The 26,285-nt window shown below is 53.5% G+C and overlaps 11 protein-coding genes across 11 annotated transcripts; 8 read left to right on the plus strand and 3 right to left on the minus strand.

Annotated features, from left to right (window-relative positions):
• Window positions 1-37: 37 nt before the first annotated feature.
• BZA05DRAFT_399606 (uncharacterized protein) lies at window positions 38-2,438 on the plus strand. The gene is made up of 7 exons (XM_051483816.1): window positions 38-535; window positions 606-674; window positions 832-918; window positions 979-1,101; window positions 1,161-1,574; window positions 1,635-1,794; window positions 1,846-2,438. Exons 1-7 carry the CDS (start codon window positions 464-466, stop codon window positions 2,061-2,063), a joined length of 1,143 nt encoding a protein of 380 aa, XP_051339256.1. The 5' UTR covers window positions 38-463; the 3' UTR covers window positions 2,064-2,438.
• Window positions 2,439-2,567: 129 nt separating this feature from the next.
• On the plus strand, window positions 2,568-3,608 carry BZA05DRAFT_399609 (uncharacterized protein). The gene is made up of 3 exons (XM_051483817.1): window positions 2,568-2,888; window positions 2,960-3,060; window positions 3,159-3,608. Exons 1-3 carry the CDS (start codon window positions 2,868-2,870, stop codon window positions 3,247-3,249), a joined length of 213 nt encoding a protein of 70 aa, XP_051339257.1. The 5' UTR covers window positions 2,568-2,867; the 3' UTR covers window positions 3,250-3,608.
• On the minus strand, window positions 3,589-5,272 carry BZA05DRAFT_436595 (putative mitochondrial pyruvate dehydrogenase kinase). The gene is made up of 2 exons (XM_051486416.1): window positions 4,939-5,272; window positions 3,589-4,883 (listed from the first exon to the last, which is right to left on the minus strand). The coding sequence occupies exons 1-2, from the start codon at window positions 5,130-5,132 to the stop codon at window positions 3,815-3,817; spliced, it is 1,263 nt and encodes a 420-aa protein (XP_051339258.1). The 5' UTR covers window positions 5,133-5,272; the 3' UTR covers window positions 3,589-3,814.
• On the plus strand, window positions 5,267-8,848 carry BZA05DRAFT_374187 (exocyst complex component Sec5-domain-containing protein). Its single transcript, XM_051481752.1, has 4 exons — window positions 5,267-5,866; window positions 5,936-6,736; window positions 6,789-8,490; window positions 8,556-8,848. Exons 1-4 carry the CDS (start codon window positions 5,569-5,571, stop codon window positions 8,632-8,634), a joined length of 2,880 nt encoding a protein of 959 aa, XP_051339259.1. The 5' UTR covers window positions 5,267-5,568; the 3' UTR covers window positions 8,635-8,848.
• Window positions 8,849-9,306: 458 nt separating this feature from the next.
• On the minus strand, window positions 9,307-13,291 carry BZA05DRAFT_399615 (uncharacterized protein). The gene is made up of 2 exons (XM_051483819.1): window positions 13,088-13,291; window positions 9,307-12,988 (listed from the first exon to the last, which is right to left on the minus strand). Exon 2 carries the CDS (start codon window positions 12,917-12,919, stop codon window positions 9,635-9,637), a length of 3,285 nt encoding a protein of 1,094 aa, XP_051339260.1. The 5' UTR covers window positions 12,920-12,988; window positions 13,088-13,291; the 3' UTR covers window positions 9,307-9,634.
• Window positions 13,292-13,374: 83 nt separating this feature from the next.
• On the plus strand, window positions 13,375-14,384 carry BZA05DRAFT_399616 (uncharacterized protein). The gene has a single exon (XM_051483820.1). The coding sequence runs from the start codon at window positions 13,495-13,497 to the stop codon at window positions 14,158-14,160; it is 666 nt and encodes a 221-aa protein (XP_051339261.1). The 5' UTR covers window positions 13,375-13,494; the 3' UTR covers window positions 14,161-14,384.
• Window positions 14,385-14,399: 15 nt separating this feature from the next.
• BZA05DRAFT_57859 (actin cytoskeleton-regulatory complex protein END3-domain-containing protein) lies at window positions 14,400-16,167 on the plus strand. The gene is made up of 4 exons (XM_051488441.1): window positions 14,400-15,003; window positions 15,059-15,122; window positions 15,188-15,477; window positions 15,528-16,167. Exons 1-4 carry the CDS (start codon window positions 14,529-14,531, stop codon window positions 15,914-15,916), a joined length of 1,218 nt encoding a protein of 405 aa, XP_051339262.1. The 5' UTR covers window positions 14,400-14,528; the 3' UTR covers window positions 15,917-16,167.
• BZA05DRAFT_354094 (WD40-repeat-containing domain protein) lies at window positions 16,165-18,026 on the minus strand. Its single transcript, XM_051481358.1, has 3 exons — window positions 17,462-18,026; window positions 16,455-17,406; window positions 16,165-16,398 (listed from the first exon to the last, which is right to left on the minus strand). Exons 1-3 carry the CDS (start codon window positions 17,934-17,936, stop codon window positions 16,374-16,376), a joined length of 1,452 nt encoding a protein of 483 aa, XP_051339263.1. The 5' UTR covers window positions 17,937-18,026; the 3' UTR covers window positions 16,165-16,373.
• A 532-nt stretch (window positions 18,027-18,558) lies between these two features.
• On the plus strand, window positions 18,559-20,669 carry BZA05DRAFT_399619 (nucleotide-diphospho-sugar transferase). The gene is made up of 2 exons (XM_051483821.1): window positions 18,559-20,128; window positions 20,183-20,669. The coding sequence occupies exons 1-2, from the start codon at window positions 18,685-18,687 to the stop codon at window positions 20,314-20,316; spliced, it is 1,578 nt and encodes a 525-aa protein (XP_051339264.1). The 5' UTR covers window positions 18,559-18,684; the 3' UTR covers window positions 20,317-20,669.
• A 158-nt stretch (window positions 20,670-20,827) lies between these two features.
• BZA05DRAFT_399623 (uncharacterized protein) lies at window positions 20,828-23,620 on the plus strand. The gene is made up of 4 exons (XM_051483822.1): window positions 20,828-22,163; window positions 22,221-22,421; window positions 22,477-23,167; window positions 23,218-23,620. Exons 1-4 carry the CDS (start codon window positions 21,072-21,074, stop codon window positions 23,403-23,405), a joined length of 2,172 nt encoding a protein of 723 aa, XP_051339265.1. The 5' UTR covers window positions 20,828-21,071; the 3' UTR covers window positions 23,406-23,620.
• A 79-nt stretch (window positions 23,621-23,699) lies between these two features.
• Window positions 23,700-26,015, plus strand: BZA05DRAFT_374205 (acyl-CoA N-acyltransferase). The gene is made up of 5 exons (XM_051481753.1): window positions 23,700-24,179; window positions 24,251-24,323; window positions 24,387-24,514; window positions 24,577-25,449; window positions 25,507-26,015. The coding sequence occupies exons 1-5, from the start codon at window positions 23,826-23,828 to the stop codon at window positions 25,702-25,704; spliced, it is 1,626 nt and encodes a 541-aa protein (XP_051339266.1). The 5' UTR covers window positions 23,700-23,825; the 3' UTR covers window positions 25,705-26,015.
• Window positions 26,016-26,285: the final 270 nt, after the last annotated feature.

A 26,285-nucleotide genomic window follows, 5' to 3' on the forward strand; every position in this document is an offset into this window, starting at 1 on the left:
GGAATAAGGTCTTCTTCTTTTCCGCACACCGGCTGTGTGTATGGCTGCCGACTGTGTCCGGCAGAGCGCCACTTTTCTCCGTATTTCAGAGTCTTTGGTCGAGTGCTGACTACCGTTCCCGGTCTAGCGGACTGTTTGGGCTTCCGTGCTTGGTAGGTATGAGGTAATTGCGGGAGTTGCAGCGGTATGTATCCGTATCTCAGTCGCCGAAACGCGGTTGGTGCTGTTACCCCGGACCGAGTACTTTTCAAGCGAAAGAACTTTGGACGGAGAAAGTAGAAGACAAGAGCCGCCGGCCTCCTCCTAAAGCTTACGTACAAATTTCTCTCTGTCTCTCCTCCTCCTCATCTCTTCCTGAATCTGGTCCCAAGATACCCACCACCTACTAACCCCACCACCTCCACCACCACCACCCACCCCCGCCTCACCCACATTCCCATAATCATCCGCAATTTCCCGCGTCATGTCGTTTGCACGATCCATCTCCGTCTCCACCAAGAGGCTCTCCGCCGCTCCGTTCATCCGGGCAAGAGCTGTGGGTCAAACCTGTCTGCTGGGGCGCAATTATTCCGCTTCGTTTTCTGACTTGAAACTCTGTTTTAAAGATTGGTCTGCGCACATACGCTACCACGGATTCTCCGGTTGCGCACTTCAAAGGAACGAAGAACGCCAGAGTTCGTAGCTACAATCCACTCCACTCCGCCTCCAGAACACCCCCGCTATCTTACGCGCATAATGCTGCTGTGGTGGTGACGATGAGGGAAGCGGGAAGTGTAGGAGACTGGGAAGAAACGGGAGAATGGAGGTTGACCAGTGTGTCGTATTCTCTAGGGAAACTACACCGTGACTTTCATCGAGGGTGACGGAATTGGACCCGAGATCTCTCGCAGCGTCAAGCAGATTTTCGCGGCGGCCAAGGTATTGGTCCCGATTCTGGTTCATTGGCGACGGCGAACTCACCATGCTCCCGGGTATTAGACTCCGATCGAGTGGGAATCCGTCGATGTCACGCCTATCATCAAGGACGGCAAGACTGCTATTCCAGACGACGCTATTGCGTCCGTCAAGAAGAACTACGTTGCCCTGAAGGGCCCCCTCGCGGTATATTGCGGTCACTCACGCCCCCGGCTATCACCCAAAGTGCTGAGAAGGATATCTAGACACCCATCGGAAAGGGACATGTTTCGCTCAATCTTACGCTGCGCAGAACGTTCAACCTTTTCGCCAATGTGCGTCCCTGCCGCTCGGTCCCCGGATACAAGACTCCCTACGACAACGTAGACACAGTCTTGATCCGTGAGAACACCGAGGGAGAGTACTCGGGCATCGAGCACGAGGTCGTCGACGGAGTTGTTCAGAGTATTAAACTGATCACGCGCGCCGCTTCCGAACGTGTTCTGCGCTACGGTTTCCAGTACGCCGAGTCCATCGGAAAGAGGCACATCCGTGTTGTCCACAAGGCTACCATCATGAAGATGTCCGATGGTCTCTTCGTCTCCACTGCCAGAGAGGTCGCTAAGGACTACCCCAACATCAAGTTTGACACTGAGTTGCTGGACAACACCTGCTTGGGGGTTAGCGTGCACCTGGAATGAATGAATGATGAATGAATAGGTGACTAAAGTTTTGGGTAGATGGTCACCGATCCCAAGCTCTACGACTCGATGGTCTTGGTCATGCCTAACCTGTACGGAGACATTGTCTCTGACATGTGCGCCGGTCTGATTGGAGGTCTCGGATTGACTCCTTCGGCCAACATTGGAGACGAGTGCTCGATCTTCGAGGCTGTTCACGGTAAGCCATCCGTATCAATGTTGCTACCCAACCTCTAACACCCGGTCTCAGGTTCCGCACCCGACATCGCTGGACAGGACAAGGCCAACCCCACTGCGCTCCTGCTCTCGTCCATGATGATGTTGCACCACATGGGACTCGGTCAATATGCGGAGAGGATCAGCAAGGCGATCATGGCCACCCTTGCCGAGGGCAAGACGCTGACCGGAGATTTGGGTGGAAAGTCGACCAACAGCCAATACGCCCAGGCTATCATTTCTAAATTGTAGATGAGGATGAGAATGCAAGTGGATGAACGGACGACTTGGGAGGGGAGCGGTCTCATGATTGCACGACATGATGGCTAGGCTAGGGGTTGGGGTGTAGAGTACACTACGCACACGTACGATGAATCTGTTTCCTTCCTTCTTTCGCAGCGGTCGATCTGGTGGTTGGCAGTGGTGGTGGTGGCTGCGGCGGTGAGGATGTAGAGTAGACTACTAGCGTGTTAGTCTTCTTTATCGATTCCACTTGTGCTGTGGGACTGTATGAATATATAGTCTTCCTTTCGGATCTAGGTATGCGTGTTGAGCAATGGGTGCATGCGATCACTATACGTCACTCGGGATTCGGCATTCCAAGCCTTCCGGAGAAGGGGGCGGAGCTGAATAGAGATTGATGATTTCAAATGTAGCTCTCATACATTCTTGACTTAGTATCCAAAGTCTCGGTAGATAACGATGGATACATGTCTTCTAATCCACCCGGACTGCGGTTCGAAGTGACACAGATGACGACGAACAATCCCTCCCCCAGCCCCAGCAGGGACCTACATAGCCACCAACCAAAGCCGGCCCGCGTGGATACGTCATGCGCTCGGTCAAGTAACTAGTGCTAAGAGCTCGAGCTGTCAGTCAGCTGGGAGTCTGGGAGGGAGCTCCCTTCGCCCCGCTTTGCATACCATACATAAATACCTCCATCCATCCGACCATTACCATCCTCTCCCGCATCCATCCATCATCATCTGCTTTACTCCACTACCATCACTCAAACGATCCCTTAAACGAGCCCCCATCACCACAACTACAGCAGCAATGGCCCCCCAGTCTTACATCGTCCGTTCCCCTCGTCTCGCCTCTCCAAGCTCCCTTCCCCCCACCCCCGACCCCCGCTGATAGAAGTTCAGGTTACCGCTAAGGACGCGGAGAAGAAGAACAAGCTCATCGAGGAGGCCAAAGCCGCTGGCGGAAAGATCACCCACAACTACACTTTGATCCCCGCGTTTGCGTATGCTCCCCCTCCCCCTCCCCCTTCACACACACACGCACATGGATCGGTAGATGGGTAGATGGATAGATGGATGCTAACACATGGGGCGATTACAGCGTCGAGTTCCCCGAGGGCCACGTCCAGACTTTCGACAACAACCCAGACGTGCAGACCGTCGAGAGGGACAACGAGGTTAGGACTCAGTAGGCGGGATGCTAGGTGCTAGATAGGTGCTAGTGGAGGAGTTTGGCCTGGAGGAGTGAGGAGTCCGGCGGCTCGCTTTCGTTGCTTTACACTCTGCTTTACACTGTGCTTTTACTTGCGGCTTGCGGTTGGGAACTTGGGAATAACACGGGATTGGGAGTTTGGTAATCGGACTGGACTGTGATTTGATTTGATGCGATTTGATGTGATGTGAAGTGGAACTCCTTCGATGTTGATGCCTCCGGAGGTACCCACCGTTGGCCCCGCTACATCACGACCCTGTCCCTGTCCCGTCCCCGCTCCTTATCGGCGCGGTTAGCGACGGAACACACTTCAAGGGTCCCTCAGAAGGTATTCTACCCCTCCCCCCGAGAGCAATAGCTTCATCAGTCTAGGAGTTGGCTCAACGAAGTACCACTCTTCACGTAGGTACGCACTTTTCACATCCGTAGTAGATAACATTCTCTAAATTCCCACCGACTCCTCCACAAATGCACCCAAAACAAGCGATTAGATACTCCCAGCCGAACGCCATGCTAAACCAAAATCCATACATAAATCCATATCATCACGACCCATTCCAAGCTGCAGCGGAAACCCCCTTCAGCTTGAGGTACACATCTGTTCCCCAGCCATAGGCACTCTGCAGCTGCAGACTCCCTCCAAAATACTCTGCATAAGCTCTACTGAGCGGCAACCCATACCCCAATCCAGCGATGCTGCTGCCGTCGCCGGCACTAGCTACGCCGGCATTGAACCTCCCGAGCGCATCCTGCTCCTCCCCCTCCCCATCCTCCGAGAAAGTCGTAAAGCTGTAGCTCCAAATATTCGGCATGTCATCGGGGCTGATCCCACCTCCGCGATCGCGGATGCGGAGTGAGATACCCTCGGAGTACGGGTCCTTGGCGATTGTGATCAGCACGGGCTCGCTGACGCCGGCCTCGACCGTCGCTCGAAACGCGTTCTTCAAGAGCTCCGTAATCATGTACTCCAGATGCACGGGGATGTACGGGAACCGTACGTCGGGGTCGCCGTCGACGTGGATCTGTGGCCGCACGCCGTAGCGCAGCTCACAGATGTCGCCGACGAACGAGCTGCAGCTGTGGATCAGCCGCGCGGGCTGCAGCGCCGTGTCGATCGCGCCAATATACGTGTTCGGCGCGCCGCCCTCTCCGTCACCGTCGCCGCCCATAGCCGTCGCCTCCACATCGCTGCTCGTGCTCGCCAAGTGCAGCGCAATGTGCTGCTCCGCCATTAACCGCGTGCCAATCCTTTCGTGCAAGTGCTCGTTGAGGAACTTCGTCACCTCGGCGGGAGTAGTGTACTTCCTGCACTCGATAAACCCGCGCGCCAGCGTTGGAATGGTATTCGAGTGCGTCATGACGATGTCCGTTAGGATCTCGGTGAACCGTGCCTCCTCGTCGGGCGTGGTGGGACACGTCTGCGGGAACGAGAGGATCGCCCGCAGTGATTGCCGGTAGTTGTCGAAGATCTGAGAGATGTGCGGGTTGGAGACGATGATGAACGGGAGGTTCCGCAGCGCTTGGATTCGACGTGACAGCCGGATCGGTAGGTTTTCGCGGGTGAAGCGCGCGCTGTTGAGGAGTGCTTGCGGTGAGAGCGGAGGGCGCCCGAAGCTGCGGGTGTGGTTAGCCTAGACACCCCGAGGTGCAAGAGGGAGAGGTAGAATACCGTATCAAATCTGTCAGAGTCACGCTGCGGGGAGGTTTTGCGGCCAGCCGGCAAATCTCCTCTTCGGCAGAGATGCACCATTCGTTCAAACTCTGGGTTTCGGGCGCTTTGGAGGTGAATGATGGTGCGGCATGGTAGTAGCGCGGCAATGGTCGCGATGGGAGGAGTCGTGATGGTGGTCGTAGTATTCGCATTGTGGTCGTGACTGTGGGGGAGGAAGGGTGGGCGTGCAGTCGATGGTGTTATATGGGCTTCGGCAAAAAACGGTAAGTTCTAGATGGATTATTTGATGGAAGTTAATTCGATTTCGTCACATCATGTGGGATCTCCGGCGGTGCACAGATGACCGAAGACCGGCAGGCAGGGCAGGCATATCCTTCAAGGTTGCTTTTCCTCGTCTAACCGTCCTCAAGACTCGTGGAGCCAATCTTCTCAGCCCGGTCTCAGCCCTGCTCCAGCCTTTCCAATAGCCTTGCCAAGCGGACCATCGAAGAGCTGCACGCGCACCTCCGAGCCGCGTCCCCCACCAGCAAGCTCCCGTCTACCTACACACCTCCTAGCTATCACTCGACCTCTACCTAAGTTATCTCACCACCTCCACCACAACCACCTACCGCACATCCGCTCATAATGGGCCCTCCCCGCCCTGACGGTACAGCTCTCCTGAAGCACTACCGACTACAGGATCCATACCCAGCGGCGTGGTCAGATCCGATAGAAGATGCCGCGGAGAAGCAAGGGTTGAAACGGAACTCGACTGTGCGGTACTCAGTGCTTCAGGAGAACGTGGCGTCAACGCTGAAGGGGCTGCTTGCGGACGATGGTGGGACACTACCGCAGGACGAGCCCGACCCACTCGGGAGCACCGAGTCGGTCGTGCGCGTGTTGAAGCAGCGCGGGCTGCCGGTTGAGGATAACTTGCGATTGCGTTAGTACCTAGAATGATAATGTTCGAATTTGACGGGGATGGATTGGTTGATGGTTGGCGCGTGAATAGGAAGCAGGTATATGGTCTCGTCGAAACACTTCTCGCCCGCCGCCTTCCTGCGCGATGTACACGCGAACACTCCCACGCCAACGCTGCAGCAGGGCCTCAACTACCTCAGTCAATCGATTGCGCAGAAGTCGGGGTCGCTCAAGGAGCTTGTGGAGAGCAACTTCGACCGGTTTGTGGCTGCGAAGGCGATTATCGAGGGTGTGTACAAAGAGATGAAAGAGAATGCCTTTCTGGACAAGGAAAAGGAGGCCGAGTACGGTGTTGGGAAGATCAGGAGCTACCTCAACGAGGTCGACACTAAGGCGAATGAAGTTTTTGGGCCAATCATGACGGGACGCGGAAGGGAGGAGGGTCTGAGGTTGCTTCTGGGAATATTAGATAAGCACGGACAGATGCTGGAGATTCCGGTGACGATGCTAGAGTGCATCAAGAGGAAGGAGTACGATGCTCTGCACGATGAGTATCAGCAAGCGCGCAAATACTGGGTGGACTCGCGGGCCCTGGTGCCGGACCCAAAGGTTGGGGTTGGAGGCAACGTGAGGGAGGAACATATTCATCAGCTCATCATTGCCGAGAAGATGTGGAACGAAGTCACGTACGTGATTGAAGACTTCAAGAAGGAGACGTGGAAGCGGCTTATCGACTGCAAGACTGAAGATAACACTCACATGGAGCTCATTCAGGTCTTGCTGGAAGTTGGGGTGGAGGATAATCCAATTACTTACTGGCTTGCCAGTCGTTATGAATACCTCAAGAGCAAGATTACGACGACGTTTGAGAGGTCTCGGGTTGAAATCGAAGGTTTGCCCTCTCTCCCGATATCTTTTTCCTGCACCGACTCACGTTCTCGTAGCTGTCCGGAGAAGGGTATTGGAAGCACCTGCGCCGAATACCCAGACAATAGCACACCACCTTCGATCGCCGACCCGACGTGGCCCCTCGGATTCTCAAAAGGCTTTTGACATACCTCCAATTACCGCCTTCTGGGAGTTAGTGCACCATTCGATGATGGAGATTCTAGATGCTTCGACGGGAATTCTCGCTGAGATCTTGAGCTTCTGGAAAGCTGCACAGTCATTCATCGACGGTGACAATCTGTTACCTGTTGGTTTCGACGACCAGAGCAGAAAGCACCACCGTCTGAGCGACAAGGATGTGCGGATCCTTCGGGATGGCGCGATCGAACTCGTCACCTTGATCCGAACCTGTATGAACACGTTCTTCCTAGATCCTCCACCGGAAGATATATCTGCCGTGTACAGTCCAATGCCCAACACTCCTTTATCGGCGACGACGCCTGATTTCCCGCCGATTCCCCCGGTGCCTAGAATGAAAGATAATGGAGACGAGGACTTATATGCGTTCTTCCCGCCTCGGGCGAACACTCTTGGGGCGGTGCATTACCTAGGGAAAGTGATGATACTTCTCGGAAGGGCTGCAGCCTCCCTCGCAGAAATCTTTGGGGGCCTCGGCAGCGGAAACCTTCAGGATGAGCTCCGTAGTATGCTCTCCGCCGCACGGGAGCGTACCGTCAAAGCTCTGGGCAGTACATGGCTGGCAGACTCGCAGAACTGCCGGGTCATGGAGGATTGGACCCGGGCGAGTGATAACCGTGGAGTAACGAAGATGCCAGGTTACTTCTTTGCGTTCGAGAAGGAAATTATCGGCGGCATGCAGAGCATTATCTACCTGGACAAAGTGCGGAACGGAGAGACGAGCGTTATTCCCCAGCCTTCCGCCAAGTTCCTTACGAGCGTCCGTGGCCAGTTCGTGCGCACCCTCTACAAAGCTCTACAGGGCATGGTGGAAAACGCACAGAAACCGGCGGGCACGGAAGCGGCAGAGAAGGACGGGCTCATCAGTCCTCTACACGGCACCCGCGCTACAAACCTCACTGCTCGCTCGATTGACAGTCGGGACAAGAACACCCGGATGCTTCTAACCCTTAGCAACCTGCAGCTCCTCCGATCCGAGATTGTACCGGAACTAATTGGCCAATTCGAAAACGCCTTCTCGGTCAAGCTCACTGACGAATCCAAAACTATCCGTGATGCCCTGGGCCAAATCGACGCACAGCTTTTTGACGAATACACCAAGCCCCTAGTGCGGAGCATCACATCCACTGTGCGCAACGGCATCCTCTCCCCTACTTGGGCTCCGCCTCCAGGCCAACTCGCCACTGATGTCCGGCCATACGTCTACGAGGCGCTCCTCACCATGGTTGACGTACACGCACAAGTGACCATCACCGCGCCCTCGCTGGTCCAACAAGTACTCTCGCACCTCCTCGAGCAGCTGTCACGCGAACTCCTCGAGAGTTTCCGGCAGCGGAAAACGTTCACCCTCGGAGGACTTTTGCAGGCGACCCTTGACGTAGAGTTTGTAAACCAGACGCTGAGCCAGTTTAATACACCAAAGTCTTCGGAGTGGCAACAGCTAGTCTATGTAGAACTCGATCGCGGCAGCGATGGTGATGCTAGGACGGGATTGCAGAAGGAGTTGGGCGAGATGAAGAAGATACTAAGCTCCCTCAGACGCTGCTCGAGGGCTGAGTTGTATGTCCCCCCATATTTCCTATTGTTTTGTTTTGGCAAGTACGCGGACTGACTGACTGGTGTAGTTTGTGCTTCCGTGCGAAGAAATCCAACACGAGAAAGACGACCGCGCATACCGCGGAGGGAGATACGGGGGGTAGATAGACTATGCTACTCCATGTGGGGGTGCTCTGTTATGCTGTTTCCTTTTCTTCTTTCTTCTTTATTGCTCTTTTGGCGTAGCGAGCGGTTGATCATGCGAACATTGGTGGGTGGGTGGGATGCATATACTTGTAATGTGATAGGACAGGTTATGTAGCTTCTGATTTATGCCATGTGAAGCTCTCTAAATGGCTACTAGGTACTGATATACTTCGCCACCTTCCTCCGTGTTCTCCAAGTTGCTCGCTCCCATCCACCTCAGTGACAGTACCGACCGAGCTGATGCTCGTAATTTGAGAACGGTCAGAACGGTCAGAAGCAGGCGTTAAGATAACAGCACAGCCATCCACTTGGAATCACTCGGTCAATCAGCTCTCGCTCGACTCGACTCATTCTCACTGGCCATAGTTAGCCCCAATTCTCGATCCCGCAAACCGTAGTGACGCAAACCTTCGCCAGAATGGGGTTTGGTGAGGCTTACTTGGGGCAGCAACGTTGAACCCCCTCGGGCTTATGCAGAGGTACCTAGGTAGTTTGGCGATATCCAATGAGTTGAGGTGCTACCTATCAACCGTAGAGCCAAGCACGTGCCATCACTCGGTATATTTCAGAGTAACGAATTCACCCAGTCAAGGTGTCTGCGGAATTCCGAGAAATGGGCGCCGCCGCCATAGTCTGGATACATACATAGCCTGACTGCGAGTATGATGGGGGAAAAAACAGACAAGAGCCGAGGCATCCTTTTCCCAACTTCATTCTCCGACGGTCCTATTTTACACCAATAATACATAACAATCCATAATCACATAGTAAACAAACCAAACAACCAGGATAGAGCAAAACGAAAACAAACCATAACGATGCATAATCATATCATGAAATACCCCACAACATCCCCACCCATCACCCACCGTTACCAACAAACACGCATGCAAAACACCACAAAACACCCTTCTATGCCCCTATATGTAGACCTCTAACTTAACTAGTAATACAAGCTTACCTAATAGACATTCCTGTCGCCCTCCCCGCTCCTGCTCTTCCGCTGCAACCGGAACACCATCTCCTTGCTCGCTCTGCTCTCCATATCCTCGAGGCCATCGCACGCCTCCCATGTCGTCGGGGCATCTCTAAAAACCGCTACCAGCTGCGCCTTCGCCTCGTCGTCTCCGGCCTTGCGTCGTTCGTCCAGACGCTTCAGCTCCGTTCCGATAGCTTCGATGGTCCGGATGAACGGACGGACCGGTGGCATCACTCCGCCCTCACCACCGCGCATCGTCACATCCGAGTAGAAGAAATACAACCGGAGCTCCTTCCAGTACTTCATGAGGTTCTTCTCGCAGACCATGACGGCCTTCTTGAGTTCGCCAGTGAGGATCAGGGCCTGGACATAGTCGTTCCAGTTGACGTTGTCGAGCTCGTATCCGGCCTTCTGCAGGGACTCGATCTCCAGCTCGATGGCTTTGATGTCCTTGATGTCTGCCATCCCGCGAATCAGGATCGACAGTGCACCGCAGAGATCAAGGCGATATGGCTCCATGATAGCTTTGCGGCCAGCGCGGCGGAGATCAATAGATTTGTGGAAATGGATAGCGGTGGATCGAAGTCCTTGCCACATTGACCGTACGCCTTCGATGTCTCCTCCTGCACGGTACACTTGCATCATGGCTTTGTACATCTGCAGGTTTGGTGGCGAGCCGTATTTCTGGGTCGAAGAGATCTTGAGGAAACGGTTGAAGACGTCGATAGCGCGGTCCCATGCTGACTTTTTGAAATATACATTGATAAGTGGAGTGAACAGCCACGGCGGCGTGGCTGTTTTGACGTTACTGAACGAGTTTAGGTCCAATGTGACTGGTTCGTTCGTGGCCTCATCCAGGATCTTCTCCGTGGACAAAAGGTGTACAATGTCGCCCTCAAGATCTGCAAACTCTTCGACTTCGGCATGCGCATACGACTTGAGCAACACGGCAAGGGTGTTGAAATCAGCTTTGAGACCGTCGTTCAACATCCTCTGGAACGTCTCCCACACCTTCCGGAAATCGCCTAACCGAGTGTACCCAACCATGAGGATAGCATACTTGTCGGAGCTGATATGGAAATCCGAGTCCTTGATAAACTGGAGGGTCTCCTCCGCAGATTCCATCCTTCCAGCAACGCATAGGGAGTGCATGACGATTCCATAGGTGTAGTAGTCAAATGGAACTTCCTTCTCGCTCATCATCTGAAAGATCTGGGAAACTCTTGCATCGTTTCCCTTCGCCGCGTGCGCCGCAATGATGGTATTCCAGATCGGCGTCGACTTCGCGACCGGATTTAGTTCGGCGATGTGGCCCAATAGTGCTTCGGCCTTATCTAGCTCTTTGGCGGTAACATAAGCAGTAATCAGCGCTTGATAGGAGTACGAATCTGGCTCGTATCCGCTCTGTACAATCATGTCGAATATATTCTCTGCGCCGGCGATATCGCCACGACTCCCGCACATATTCAAAAGGATGTTATACGTCCATCGATCTGGCTTGATACCCTTATCAAGCATCTCCTGCACCCGCAGTGCAGCCCCATCCACATCTCCCGCTCTGCTATAAGCATTGATCAAGGTGTTGTAGCTGATTATATCCGGCTTTAACCCATACATATCCGATATGCGCTCAAACCACATAATGGCATTATGAATCTCTCCCCGCTCTACATATGATTGCATAATGTGGTTGATTTCTTGAGGACTTTCCGGAGCGTGTTGTTCGAGTGACTGCAGGAGAATGCTGTGTACTGCAGCCGCGTCTCCGCGTTTCGCGACTGCTGCCATCAAAATCGAGTAAGACACCCGGCTTGGTGCTCGCTCTGCCGAAAAAACGTAAATATCGTCGAAGACCTGTTGCATTCCATCGTAGTCTTGCAACCTTGCAAAGCAGCGGAGAATTTTATTCATGATGTCCACAGGGATGAATTCCGGGCCGCGCTCTCGGAAAGCAAAGTACCACTTCGTCGCCAAAGCGTCTTGCTTAACTCCAGCAAGATATGCGACTGCTCGCTCAAAAGAAGACTTCGTTATGAGCCATCCTCGCGATTCGATGAGGCTCCAGATTTCTTCCCACAACCGGGTCCATTTGGCGTGCGGTCGAGTGACATACGAGAGGCAGCCTTTTAAAAGATCTTCCGCGAGCTCTCCTTCGAGTATGTCGTATTCCGGGTCTTCTGGTTTAGCAACCTTCTCGACAAAGTGAATGACCTTCCGAATAACTGTTTCCGCACCGTCCGGGTTCCCGAGTGAAGGTAGTGCAGTCGTATTAAGTTCCCTTCGCCGATCTTTCGCGCCCACTGCGCGCTCCTGGAAGCCTCGCAGCAACTCCCATGCCTTCATCACCATGTCCCATCTCTCGAGCATGATATGATGCCTCATAAAAACTTCGAACCCGATATCGCGCGCCAGTGGAAGCTGTTGCACGCCTTCCTCCAGAATCTGATATGCCCCGTTCGGGTCACCCACGCGCAAAAAACACTTCACAAGAATCTCGTAGTCCGAGTATGCCCGGTGACGCACTTTCAAGGAATTTACCATAGAAAGTGCACGAGTCCATTCCTGCCGATGACTGGATGCAAGCAAATAACTGGCCATCCATCGCCTCCTGTCCGCTTGCAGTGTCCTCGTTTCGTGGCGTTTTTCCGGTGTATCCAAGATTGGTCCCCTCATTAGCCACTCAAGTTTTCGCCGGTCATTGCAGTAGTGATACCACGCAGATTCGTACTGTCCAGCCGGTGCAGTGTTCATGAATTGCTTGAAGTTGGTGTATTTATCTCCCGGATGCGGGAGTCGGTCGTCCACCAGTGGAGGTCGTAATGGCTTCTGATTCTCCGGATGAGAAGGCGCTTGCGGCAGCACAGGCGGCGGCACAGGCTGCGCCGCAGAAGAGTATTCTCTTTTGCTGCCACTCAGCGAAAACACCGGTTCGCGCCGGGGAAGAGCCTTGCTGAGATGCCCGAGAAAAGCTAGAGCGCCCGATGGGTAAAGAAAGTCCAATGGAATGAGATCCGCCCGTCTCCGCGAGATACCGGTGCGTTGTGGTGGTGATATTGTCGATTCCGGCAATGCCGCTTCCTCCTGTTCCCCCGCACTACAACCCCCACTACTACCACCAACCAAACTTGCCGCCGCGGCCGCAATATCGAGTTCAACGCCGCCGTGCATCCAAAACGCCGTGTGGAGCGTCCGCTTCCGTGGCCGTCCACCCCGCAAAAGACGTAGACCACTGGACTCCAAATGGTGGACGGCCACCCGTTCCAACATTCCCAGTATATATTATTCGGATTGGCCGCCGCGAGATTGTCACCGTAAAGAAGGTGCTATGAAGTCCGCCTCTATCGGGTAGGCAAAGTCAGCTTGGTTGGTCTTCGTTCCTCAATGGCCGAGTAATTTGAAATACCGGAGGATAGGAAGGAATTGCGAAGCACCGACCTGTTCGAAAGAAAGACCAAAGAAGACCGACACCGTCAGACATGCCCTCGAAGCATCCACCAGACCGTAAAATGTCGTGGAGGCAATAACTTGAAACCGCGTTGATAAAGGTGGCGGGTGGTGAGGCTCGCTAATCGGCCGGCGAGGATTCACAGGAGGGGCAAATTGATGGAGATGGCAAGGCGGAAGGAATTTGTTTCGACGTCACGAGTGAGGAAATAATAATGGTGCCGGGCTGCTTACTTGAGTTAGCGGAAAACGTCGAAAGAGCTTTCAGGCTTGGCAGCGCCGCATATGCTAATAGCATTCACAGACACGACAATCCAACACCAACCAAACCTTTTACCTACCGTCCGGACCGTCAAACACCCCCGGTATTCCTCTGTTCGCTGAACAGTCACTCAGCTATGGGCAAAGAACGATCCAGCAAGGAATCGAACGGCTCGGGCAAAGACAAGGACAAGAAGAAGAAGAAAGGCTTCTCAGTCGGCCCAGCGAACCTCCCCGATGGCACCTACAAGCGCAAAGTCACAAAAATCAAGGAGAGCTTGATCCATAAGGCGAAGGTCCGCAAGCAATACAGCAAGACGCTTTCCTCCGCACCCGTCGACCCCTCCACCGATCCAAACGTACTTCGCGCGCAAAGACTGTTCGAAGAGGCCGAGCAGGAGCGACTGCTGCGTCGCCAGAAGGCTGCTGAGGCCGCGGAGGCCACAAAGTCTGCAGAGGGTGCCACTGAAGGCAAGGACGAGCCGCCCGCGTTTCACCCAGATCGCCTGGCCGCTATTAAGACCCAGGAGGAGGCAGAGGAGCCGTCGAATGAGCGCCGCAAAAGGAAGCCGAAGACCTCATCTTACAAGAAGGAGGAGACATTCGCCGCCAGACAAGCAGCTGAGCGAGAGGAGGCTATGCGACAAGCGGAGGAGAGGAGAAAAGAACGAGAGAGAAAGATCAAAGAGAGGGAAGCACGGACAAAGGCGATTTTCGCAAAGACACGCAACGGGCAGGTCAAGCTGGGCAAGCAGAGTCACGTTTTGCTCGACAAGGTCATGGCTCAGATGGGTCGGAGTTGATTGGGCGGGTTGCTTTGTCTACCTTCATTTGGATCTTGCTTGAGGCGTTGGTTTGGGACGGAAAAGCGTATCATTTCTTCCTTTCCTTCTTGCTTTCTTTGCGCACCTTTTGTAGACCGTAATCAAGTGGACTATCTTTCAGTCCGGGTGGTGAATTGTTTCGAGAATTTAATGTCGAAACTGTATCAGTGCTCTCGAGTGATTCAATGTAGTTAAATTGCGGCTCTGCTGATCCTTGGCCTGTCATAGCTGTTGGTTCCTGGTCCCGCAGCATCGAAAGGGACATAAGCTCCTGACAGCTCCTCCATCACAACACGCTGCCGCCTCCCCGACTCGCGGACCACCACTACCTCTACACACCCGCCAAAATGTCCCGCAAGGCAATCTCTCAAAGCGACATCGAAAAGTACTGGGAAATCTTCGCGCACCATTCCCAAGGCGGCAGCAAAATCACTGGCGACCAGGCCTCGAGCATCCTCCGCAACAGTGGTCTCTCAGACGTGCAACTTGCCAAAATATGGGATCTCGCGGACATCGACAAGGATGGCGACTTGGACTTCGAGGAGTTCTGTGTCGCCATGCGGCTGATCTACGACGTGATGAATGGAGATCTCAAGTCGGTTCCGCAGACGCTCCCCGAGTGGCTTGTGCCAGAGAGCAAGGCACATCTAGTCCAGGCGGAGTCGGCAGTTACGGCGGGAGGCGAGACGTTTGAGAGGCCTGCCGATGACGATGATATCCCAGGCTTGAAGGATGATTTCCAATGGTACATGGCGCCCGAGGACAAGAGGAAGTATGAGAGCATGTATATGGCGAATGCGGGTGCACACGGGCAGATTGGATGTGAGTGTGCAATTATAGAAACGGATCATTGATCACAGGCTCATTCGGTATACAGTTGCGGCACTTAACGATCTCTACGCAGAGATCAACGTTCCCGACACCGACGTCGCACGCGCCTGGTACACACACTCCCTGTGCACCACTCTCTCCCTCGCGCAACTCATGACTGACCTCAGAGTCACAGGAACTTGGTCAACCCCTCGCAAACACCAACGATCGGTAAAGACCAATGCATAGTGTTCCTGCACATGTTGAGCGGACGACATGAGGGTTACCGGATTCCGCGCTCCGTTCCGCCGTCGTTGAGAAGCTCGTTCGAACAGAACCATGTCAACTACGATATCGAGTCCGTCAAGCCGCCGCAGCGCGCGAGTGGGCCGGATAGGACTACTATCTCCGGAAAAAAGGCGGCGTTTGGAGAGAGCTATATCACGCGGCTGGGGATCGGCGCGTCGTCGGGTTACAAGCACTCCGGTAAGCATGTGAGATTTGGGCTTTGGTAGGTCACCATTAATGTTCAGTAGGAACCGACTTCTCGAGTACCAAAGACGAAGACTGGGAGGAAGTTCGTCTGAAGCGTGAACTCGCCGACCTTGAGAAACAAATCGCCGACGCCGAAACATCCGCCGAGAAGCGCCGCAACCGCGATCGCCACGGCGCCTCGGGCGCATCGCAGATCGCACTAGTGAAACGGGAACTTGAGCAGATGCTCGAATATAAGAGGAATGAGCTACGATCTTTGGACGAGGGGAGCGGAAGCGTTGAGGCAGGGAAGAGCTTGAAGGCTGTTCGAGACGACCTGGACATGGTAAAGGAACAAGTTGATGCTTTGGAGCAACATTTGCGGCGGCGAGAGGAAGTACTGCAAGGGGCGCTGAGGGAAGTTGAAGAGGAAAAGAGTATGAAGAGGTAATGGTGTGCGCGCAGTGATTGTACTTTACGGCGGGTTGGTGGGCGGGATAGGCGAGTAGGTATATAAAATTTCTATTCGGATTGGGATGCAAGTCTTTCTGCGAACTCTTTCTACGTTGGATTTCCAACGTTGCCATCTCTATGCTACACCGAGTGCTCGCATCTCCTAGGCTACTTCCAATGGTATTAATGCCAATACATAAGATGCGTAATAAAGTATTTAAAATTGTCCCAAATTCACAGAGAAGGAATTGGAGTCTGGTTATCAGACTTCATTTTAAGGATAGCTATTACATTAGTACAAATCCTCGGAAGCTTAGAAGTGATGGGTTTCAGCCAACAGCCATTTTACGCCCTATGGGGCTAAAAACCGAACAATCATAGGTATTTGACGAGTGATGAACAGTGCAATGAAACTTTTGACTACAATTGAGTGTAACAACTCTATTATTTTGAGACTATGCAGAGATCGTCTTGAAAACACTACAACCCTAATTAGCACATGTATAACTCCGGAACGACTCGATGGGAATACGTACTTAAATCCTTCCCCACCCGTAGCAACAACCACGCTGGGCGCCTGCTTTTGCCAGTGCAACTCCTTGACCTCAGGCATGTGGTGGACGAACATGAGCTGTGGTGGCACATCAGCAACACCACCGGTATCTCTGCTCTCCTCGTCGTCCAACTCCACGGACATATCCCACTGTGTGATCGTATTATCCGCACAAGCGACGGCCACCACGCTGTCTTCCGTAGGGTGGAACTCGACACTGGTGATCGGCTGCTGGTGGAATGTGAAGCTCGCCGTCGCGCTGACAGTCTTGCCTTGTGTAGCGTTGGGAAATGTTCGCAGATCCCAAACACCCCACACTCCGTCGTCCGCACCGGTGGCGAGAAGGTAGTCGACGGATTTGCACCACGATGCTACGTTTACATCAGAACTCGAGACGTCGACTGAGAGCTGGTGCTTCTTTGATGCTCGGGCATCCCAAATTTTGACGGTTCCATCCGATGATGCTGAGCACATCACGTGGCGCTCACTAGGTGACCACTGAATTTCCTCCACGCTGCCGGTGTGTCCGGTGTATGGTCCATCACTCGCCCAGCTGCCGTCCTCTTTCCGCTTCGAAACGAATATCTTGCCGTCATTGTCTCCAGTCGCCAGCTTACCCAGGGCTTCTCGGGGATGTGGACACCAGTCAATGGCATAACCTTCTGTCCGCTTGTGCATCCTCAGAGTGTGCGATGGCTTTTTGGCAGCTGGTGGGATAATGGTGCCCGGGGCATCGAAGCTGCGGTAGTGAGGGGCAAGGTCCCAGATAAACACCTCTCCAGACTCCGCCATGGTGGCAGCAGTTTTCGAGTGTGGCGAAACGCGGAGACGGTTCGTGGTGATGTTGGTGGGGATGCTGCGCGATTCCAGAATCGGGTCATCCTCGGTATCGCTATCATCGTCCTCTTCGTCCTCGTCGTCGTTGTCCTGCCGTTCTGAAAACCAAATCAGCTCCAACTCTCAAGAATCTCTCTTAACTAACAAGCCAACCTTTGTGTAGTCCACTGAGCTTCATGACCACAATCTCGTTATCCTTCGCGCGCTGCGCCTGGGTTCCAGCGACCATGTAAACAGTGTGCGGGTAGCTCCTCCTCTCATCTCCCAGGTCATCCGTCAAGACATCAAAGCTCAAACACGGCCATTTGACGTTCATGCGATGTAGCATATGGTACGCGCTCGAATCGGGCTCCAGGATCTCATCTTTCGCCAATTTGTGTCGCGACGGGATATACACCTGCTTGTCGAGGTCCATGGTATTCTCCATGGTCTCGTCCTCACCGGGGTCCTCTCCGTCTGCTCCAGCCTCTAGAACCTCCTCCTCATCGTCCGAGAAATCGTCGCCGTACTGGTCCTCGAATTCTCCCATTTCCGCGAGCCTTTTGGCATCTTGGTCGGCGTCGGTTTCGCGCGAGAGGTTCTTGAGTGCCCCCGGGGAGGAATCAGTGTCGGCGGCACGTTTAGACATGGTGGATAACGACGGCAATTGGGGTTTGTGGTTGTGGTGGTGAAGGTTGATGTGAGGTTGTGGGTTCCTCTCTTTTGGTGGGGGCTTTCGTTCACGAGCGAAGTGGGGCCAACTTTTTTTATTTTTTGTGTCACTAGAGCCAACCCTGTTGGGTTTGGTGATACACGAGTGAGCAGCAGTGCATTGTCCCATGAGAGAGCCACAACTTTATCTCGACGCCATTCAGGCAGAAGATTCTCAAGACTCGATAGTGCGAATCCCCCATTACCATGAGGATGACTGAACCACAGCCTGTAATGGACTACAAGGCAGGTTATCCTCACGAGCTCGGATTAAGCCACTGAGCCCAATTCTTCGCTAAAAGTAAACGGGCATCATACATTTTGCCTTTAACGTGAAGTATCTATTTGGGAATAGGCTTAGCACGAAGCCAACTGGTAGACAATTCTTGTCGTAAAATTTTGAATAAAGTGAAAGAAGATATCCACGACGGAAGAGAAATCATGATAACTTTCGTATCGGAAAATGTATGCATATACCCGGACATTGGGTAATATTGGTGATTCAGCACAGTGAATTCAAAGACCCACGTTATTGGGACATGAGTCAATAGACTATTTACCCCACCACACCCCACCCCTCTACATTTCAAGTGCAACCAAACTACAACCACAAAACGCACCCTCATTGTTACCAACCCAACAACCCACCAAATCACCAACCTACGGCTCGATAATCACAAGATACAATGCCATCGGCACATCCTTCTATCGGCTTTCAAGCCGTGATTCTCTGCGGCCCTGGTACCGGGCTCTACCCATTCACCGGCGCAGAAGATCTGCCGAAAGCGCTGCTCCCGATCGCGAACAAGCCCATGCTCCACTACCCACTGGAATGGTGCGAGAAAGCCGGTTTCGATTCGATCCTCGTCCTGACACTGAAGGAGCACCACGCTGCCATCCAGTCGTACATTCGTTCGCACCGCACATTCAAAGCCCAGGGACTCTACATACAGGCCGAGGAGGCCTCCTCCATCAACGACAATCTGGGCACCGCGGACGTACTCCGGATCGCCTTCCAGAAGGGATGGCTGAACTCCGACTTTGCCGTCATTCCCTGCGACCTGGTCACCAATCTCGAGGGACACAGACTGGCAGAGCTATGGATGGTCCTACAGGCTGGATTCGATGCGGATCTCGGCCGGCGCAGCCGCAAGCACCGTACGGCGGGTGACGGAGAGGACGGGCGCCGCGGTGGCCTGGTAGTATGCTACGACACCATGGGGGAGGGTGCGGTGAAGGGACAAGAGACGGATCTTATTGCGGTGGCACCTGTTACGAAGCCGATGATGTGCTCTAGCTTGCCGGAAGGGGATGTTGGCGTGCTGTTGACGCGCTCATCAACACAGGCGCTGAAGGGGGTGTCCGAGATTCCAATCCGCCATAGCATGCTTAGGAAGCATCCGAATATGAAGCTGTACTCGACCTTTCGCGATGCGGGAATCTGCTTTCTCCCGCACTGGGTCCTCAAATTCATAGAGCGCAACCCCTCCATGACTTCGCTCCGTGAGGACGTCCTTCCGTGGCTCGCAAAGAGCAGATGGCAGAACCGGCGGTTGGCAGAAAAGCTGGGGCTGATGGGTATACTAACGGGATCGGAAACATCGGCGACGGGAGACAACGACAGCCAGGCCGCAGGCGAGGAGTACGATGTTGGCTCGATGAGTACGATGCGGTTACGGCGGGCTGATGACGCGCCGGCGGAGATTCCGCCAATGCTGGCGTACCTTCCTAACGCACCATCGATGTTTATGCGCCGAGTCGACACAACGCATCTGTATCTCTACACATCACTGTATCTGGCCAAAAGCGATCCTTCGCAGCCGTCAACACAGATCAAGATTGACCCGGGTTCTACGATAGGAGAGAAGGCTGTCGTCACCGGTGCGGACTGTCTTATCGCCGACAAGGTCACAGTAGGCGCTAAGGCAATCGTCAAGAAGAGTGTATTGGGCTATGGCGTTACGATCGGCAGGGGAGCGAGGCTAATGGGATGTGTGCTGATGGATGGGGCCACGGTCGAGGAGAATGCAAAGCTGGAGGGTTGCACGGTGGGGCGCAAGGCGATCATTGGTGCTAAGTCTGTCCTCAAAGATTGCGAGATCGCCGAGAACTATTATGTTGAGAAAGAGAGTGAGTTCATCCCAATATCTCAGACCAAGGATCCATATTGACGAAGTGGCGCAGCCGAGGCGAAGGGAGAGCGTTTTGTCGACTTTGCTGGACTGGAGGCAGCAAGTGACGAAGATGAGGTTACAGACGAAAACTCAGATGATGGTGTTGCCGTTGAATCGGATGACGATGAGGAAGACGACGAATAGTCGTCTAACCACAGAGGGTTGTCTTTCCACGGTGGTTGTTTTCATTGACGTGGACAAAAGCTTTGGGAATTGTGAATGTCATTTTTCATTCAGAGGCGTTTATGTTGTGCTATTTTCACTAGGAGTTGAAGGCGTTCGATTGAATTGCTAGTGGACAAGGGAATCGATGGCCTTTGTTTCCGTTTTGTTTACTATCATCGCATTCGACCTTATGTAAATCATGGCAGTTACAAACCGGTTCTACCCAACTATCTTTCCAGTGCGAGTACTGTAGGCATGACGTGAGTTCTTTACGGGAAGCGATGAGAGAGAGAAAATCAATTTGTTGTCGCATAGGCCTGTCTAGACTATGGCGACCAGGAATGGGAATCGAGGACTCCAGCAAAGTTGGTGAAAATAGTCGAGTGAGTGGCAGTGCTGGCAAATCTGCCGGGTAACAAATAAACAAACATTTGAGCTGCGCCGCGAAACTTGGCGCGCGACCTTGAAATGTTGCCTAGCTCTCGGAGCTGCTATTCATACTCGTGTACTTATGTCATCGTCGTTCATTCCTCACTCCTCGCAACCACACCATTACAACACGCCTTACCCTAATTCACGACACGGAATTCGTTCTCAACTTTACAACTACTTCCCACAACCTACATCGCCCGCCCCTCCTTAATACCACACACCACACACGACCGCCAACCATCTCCACCTCGCGTCAACTCTTGGTACACCTTTACACCTAGCATACACATCGCACCTTCGCGATGTCGACGCAAATCCCCGGCACTGCGCCGCCCGGCGATCCGTCGAAGCCGTCCCTCGGTCTCATCAAGCGCCGCGAAGGAGCCGCAAACCCACTCGTCCGCCGAGGGCCGCGCGGGCGCCCAGCACCCGGACTTTCGCGCCCGACGCCTCGCACATCCGCCACACCTCCCGCCGGCGGCCCTTCGAACGCAGCTTCCACAAGACCCGGTGTTAAGAGCGAACCGGCGCTAGAGCCGGATTGGCAAGAATTCAAGCTCACGACGACGAAGCGCGAGATCTTGGCGGGCTACAGACACCATGTCATGCGCCTGCAGAGCAAGCGTCTGGTTAATCCTATGAGCCCCGACGAGTTTACGATGCCGGTGCGACTACATCGCCGCGATCCTAAGGCGCCGCTGCAGGGTGGGAAGGAGCAGAGGATGCATGAGCAAGCGGCGACGGACAAGGCGAACGAAGGCGAGGATCCTGCTGCGGCAGAGGAACGCGCGAAGAAGGAGGCGCTGAAGGCAGCTCAGCAGGAGAAGATTGCGCCATACGGCGGTGCACAGAAGCAGAAGAAACAGACGTTCAAGAAAAAGACACAGCAGGTGTTCAAGCAGAACGAGGCGGATAAGAAGTTGCGATATGAGGAATACTTTCCGTGGCATATCGAGGACTTCGACAACAAGAATACGTGGCAAGGACAGCTGGAGAATCCGCTGAGCGGTGGCACCTTTGCTATGTTTGTACTTGACGAAGGAGCTTTCAAGATGGTGCCCATTGAGAAGTGGTACAAGTTTACCGAGAAGAACAAATTCCAAACCTTGACCATCGAGGAAGCCGAGAACATGATGAAGAAGTCTAACAAGGCTCCTCGGTGGCTCATGAAATTGACCAGAGAAGACGAGAAAAAGCAGGAGAAAGAAGAGAAGGAGAGGAATTATAGCGCTTTCAACGGACTGCGCACTCGGAAGGGTGGTAGACTGGACAGTATCTTGCCTAAGTCTGAGACGGCGGATGCGGACGACCTTGACTTTGACGACGATCGTTTTGCTGATGACGAAGAGGCACCTGTTATGGAGGGCGAGGAACAGGAAAACAAAGAGATCGAAGTATGTTATTTCCTGCCTAATGCGTTTATCTTGCTCGGGTTCTAAACTGCTACACAGAAACGCATCAAGAAGGAACAGTTGTCTGCCAATGTCTTCGACACCCGCGATGAGAAGGAATACGACGAAGAAGAGAAAGAACGTAAACGGCTTGAACGTTTGCGCAACAAGCAGGGCAAGAAGGTCAGGAAAGCTTTGATGAATCGCGAAGGAAATTACACGTACGAGACGGACTCCGACGGCAATCCTTATGCTTCATCTGTGAGTAACATTGTCCCTCACTTCTTGTTTTGAGTCCGAAATTAACCAGTCGTAGAGCGAGGACGAGGACGAAGAAGAGCTTGCCCGCAAGGAGGAGGAGCGTAAAAAGGAGGAGGAACGCAAGAAAGAAGAGGAGCGCAAGAAAGAAGAGGAGGGTAAGAAGCCTGAAGGAACTAAAGAACAGGACATGGACAAGAAGCCGGCGCTTCCTCTTGTCCCGGAGTCCAAGGCCAAAACATCTCCTGCGAAGAAACAGGCCCAACCTCCAGCCGGCGACAAGCTTCCAGGATCGAACAAGCGGACCGGCTCGGCGGACCTCTCGGAATCTGGAAACGAAAAGGCGCGCAAGAAGCCAAAGAAGAACCAGCCGCTTTCAGGTATCGCCGCGCCAAAATCATCTGCTACGGCATCAGGATCAGGTCAGGACCAGAAGCTTGTCAAGCTCAAAGTGCCACCCGAAAAGTTTTCTCAGATCATATCGTTAACACCTTCTCCAGTGCAACCAAAGAAGCGCAAAGCTGTGGCCGAAGGTGGAAGTAGGAGCGGTGACGATACTGCCGGTGAGATGTCGGATACGAACGGTGGCAAAAAGCCGCGTATGAAGCTTGTCGCTGGTCGTTCTCTCTCCCCGAATGCGGCCAACTCTCGACAAGCTTCACCTGTCCCCGCCGCAGCCAAGTCCCGTGCTGGCTCGCCTAATGCGCCTGCTGATGCTGCCCGCCCTGGTAGTCCTGCTGTCCCTGCAGGTATGAAGAACGTCCATTAAAGCACGAACATAGCTGACTGAAAGCTTTAGTACCCATCTCTGATGCGGAGATCCTGGCAGTTATCGGACCCGAGGGAACTACCACTGCGGCCCTTGCTGGACTGTTCAAATCGAGGTTGGCGGACAAGGACGTCAAAGCTCAGTTTGTTGTCAGTTTGAAGAGGCTGGTTGAGACGAAGGGTCCCACGAAGCTCCTCTTCAAGAGGAAGGGCTTGTAGATTGGGAATCCCGCATGGATTGTAGAGGTGTGATTGGTGTTCTTTCTTTTGAGCTCTTTGCATGATGGATTCGCAGGCTTTTGGCAGACAGGCAATAAGATAGGATGACAGGTAGTACATAATATTTGTTGTACGGCTTGCATGATTACCTTAGGGACTTTTTTCCGACTAGATGTTGACAATGAAACATACTCCTCGCAGTAATTAGAGTAGCGACCGCTCTAGCTGGAATTTCTAGGGTAGAGCTTTCCTCCCTGTCCACTGAGCCGCAGCTTAAACTAAACCCCACCACACCCTCGCGTCCCATCCAAACACCCTACAAGCCGTGTAACCGTTGTAGGAACTCCACAATTCCCAGTCACCAATACATTGCATCACATATCAACAACCTTCCCCATCTTCAATAAAACACCTCCAATCATGGCGCCGCAAGAAGAATCCAAGCTCGTCACCGCTACCGACGAGACCACAACAGCCCCTGAAGTCGCCGAGGTCGAAGCTTCCGGCGACGAAGAGGATGTCGACGCAGCTGACGACGCCAATCCCTCCGGCTCCGCCTCCGCTACGAAGAAGAAGAAGAAGAAGAAGAGCAAGGGAAAGAAGACAGTTTCTTCGGCTGTTGCTGCCGCTGCCGCCGAGACTCTGCCCAAGGAGGTCATTGATGATATCGTCAAGCAGAACCCTGCGTTGGCCAGTGAGCTACAGGGTCTCGACGAGAACCAGATTAGCGAATTGGTCAGGAAGATGAAGCTTGAGGAGATCTTGACGGGGATGGTGAGTTTCATTGATCATTTGATGGGTAAAATTTGGAGTGAGATAGGGGGCTGACGCGGTTGATGGCATAGTCTTCGGGTGGAAAGAATCGGAAGGATATGGCGAGCTATAAATTCTGGGCTACACAGCCAGTGTCGAGATTCGGTATGCGATGCGACGTGAGAACTGTTTGTGGGATGCATTGTGCTGATAGACATGGGGTTTCAGATGAACCGGAAGTAGAGCTACCGGACGGCCCCATACGCCCGACGAACCCTGAGGTTGTTCCTACCGAAGGAGCAGCCCTTCTGGAGGGCTTCGAATGGGTTACCGTGGATCTCATGGATGACGCGCAGGTAACGGCTGCATTGCCCCTGTACCCTGCGGGCTGACTGACGATTGTTTGGTTATTGGGTAGATGACCGAAGTGTACGACCTCCTGACCGGCCACTATGTCGAAGACCAGGAAGCTATGTTCCGCTTCAACTACTCCAAGTCGTTCCTCGACTGGGCACTCAAGGCCCCCGGCTGGCTCAAGGAGTGGCATGTCGGAGTCCGTGTCGTTACCACCGGGAAGCTCGTCGCCTTCATTTCCGGAATTCCCGTCAACGTCCGTGTCCGTGAAAACACCATCAAGTGCTCCGAGATCAACTTCCTCTGCATCCACAAGAAACTCCGCTCGAAACGGTTGACGCCCGTCCTGATTAAGGAGATCACCCGTCGCTGCAATGTCGAGAAGATTTGGAACGCTATTTACACGGGTGGAATCGTCCTCCCCAAGCCCATCAGCACCTGCAGATACTACCACCGCAGCTTGGACTGGCTCAAGCTCCATGAAGTCGGATTCAGCCCGCTTCCTCCCAACAGCACCAAGGCCCGTCAGATCACCCGCTACCACCTTGGAAACCAGACCAAGACCAAGGGACTCCGCGAGATGAAGATCGAGGATATTGACGCCGTGCATGAGCTGCTCGCCCGATATCTCGCGCGCTTCGACATGGCGCCCATCTTTGACAAGGCGGAGATCGAACACTGGTTCTTGAACGTGGATGGACCTGGACGGGAGAGAGTCATCTGGACGTACGTCGTTGAGGATGCTGCCGGGAAGATCACGGACATGTTCTCGTTCTACTCGCTGGAGTCGTCCGTCATCGGCAATAAGAAGCACGATACCATCCGCGCCGCGTATATGTTCTACTATGCCACGGAGTCTGCCTTCACCGGTAGCAGGAAGGACCTCAGAGTTCGATTGAACGAGTTGGTCGCTGATGCGCTGGTTCTCGCCAAGAAGGTCAGTTAGACCCCTCAACGGTCACTCATGTTCGGAATAAACTAACATCTGATATAGTTCAACTTCGATGTCTTCAACGGCCTCACTCTCATGGACAATGCCCTCTTCCTCCAGGAGCAGAAGTTCGGCGCCGGAGATGGCCAGTTGCACTACTACCTTTTCAACTGGAGAACCGCACACATCAACGGTGGTATCGACAGCAAGAACCAGCCCGATGAGAAGAATGGAAGTGGAGTCGGAATGGTCATGTTGTAGAGTAATCAAAGCTCAACCTTTGTTTCTGTTTTCTGTTTTCCTTTTTTCACAGTGTAAGGGCGGACCGTGGATGGGCTGATAGGACGTCGGGCAACCCATTCAACAGTAGTGATCTCTTCTTGTTCTACTTCTTGTTGTCATTGGCGGTGTGTATCTTTTCCTATATCAGTATAATACCATTAAATCCCGCGTCTCCCCATTCCATGCCTATGCTATGCTCGCCGTCTACGAATGGCTGGTCGTGTAGGATCCCATGGTTCATGCATCTCACTGTGCTTCATTCCTACCCATCCATAGCCATCAGGGAGGGAGCAATCATACTTCTTATACTTGTGCAAATCACACATCTACGGAAGTTGCATACCACCCACATCCCCCCACCCCGCAACCACGCCGAGCACCCAAGCCAACGCCCATCCCGATTCCCCATCCGGCCCTCCGGTGGTCCCCAAAGGGCCAGCACCAGCACCAGCACCACCGTTAGTTAGCGCCACACGTAAGTTCCCTGATGAGTTTCAGGGTCCTCCCGATTCCCGAGCACGGGAAACAGCGCAAACACCTGAGCATAAGCGAGAACAAGT

The sequence above is a fragment of the Tricharina praecox genome, assembly GCF_024521635.1.
Source record: "Tricharina praecox strain CBS 144465 chromosome Unknown BZA05scaffold_13, whole genome shotgun sequence".
In the NCBI taxonomy this organism is placed as follows: Eukaryota; Fungi; Ascomycota; class Pezizomycetes; order Pezizales; family Pyronemataceae; genus Tricharina; species Tricharina praecox.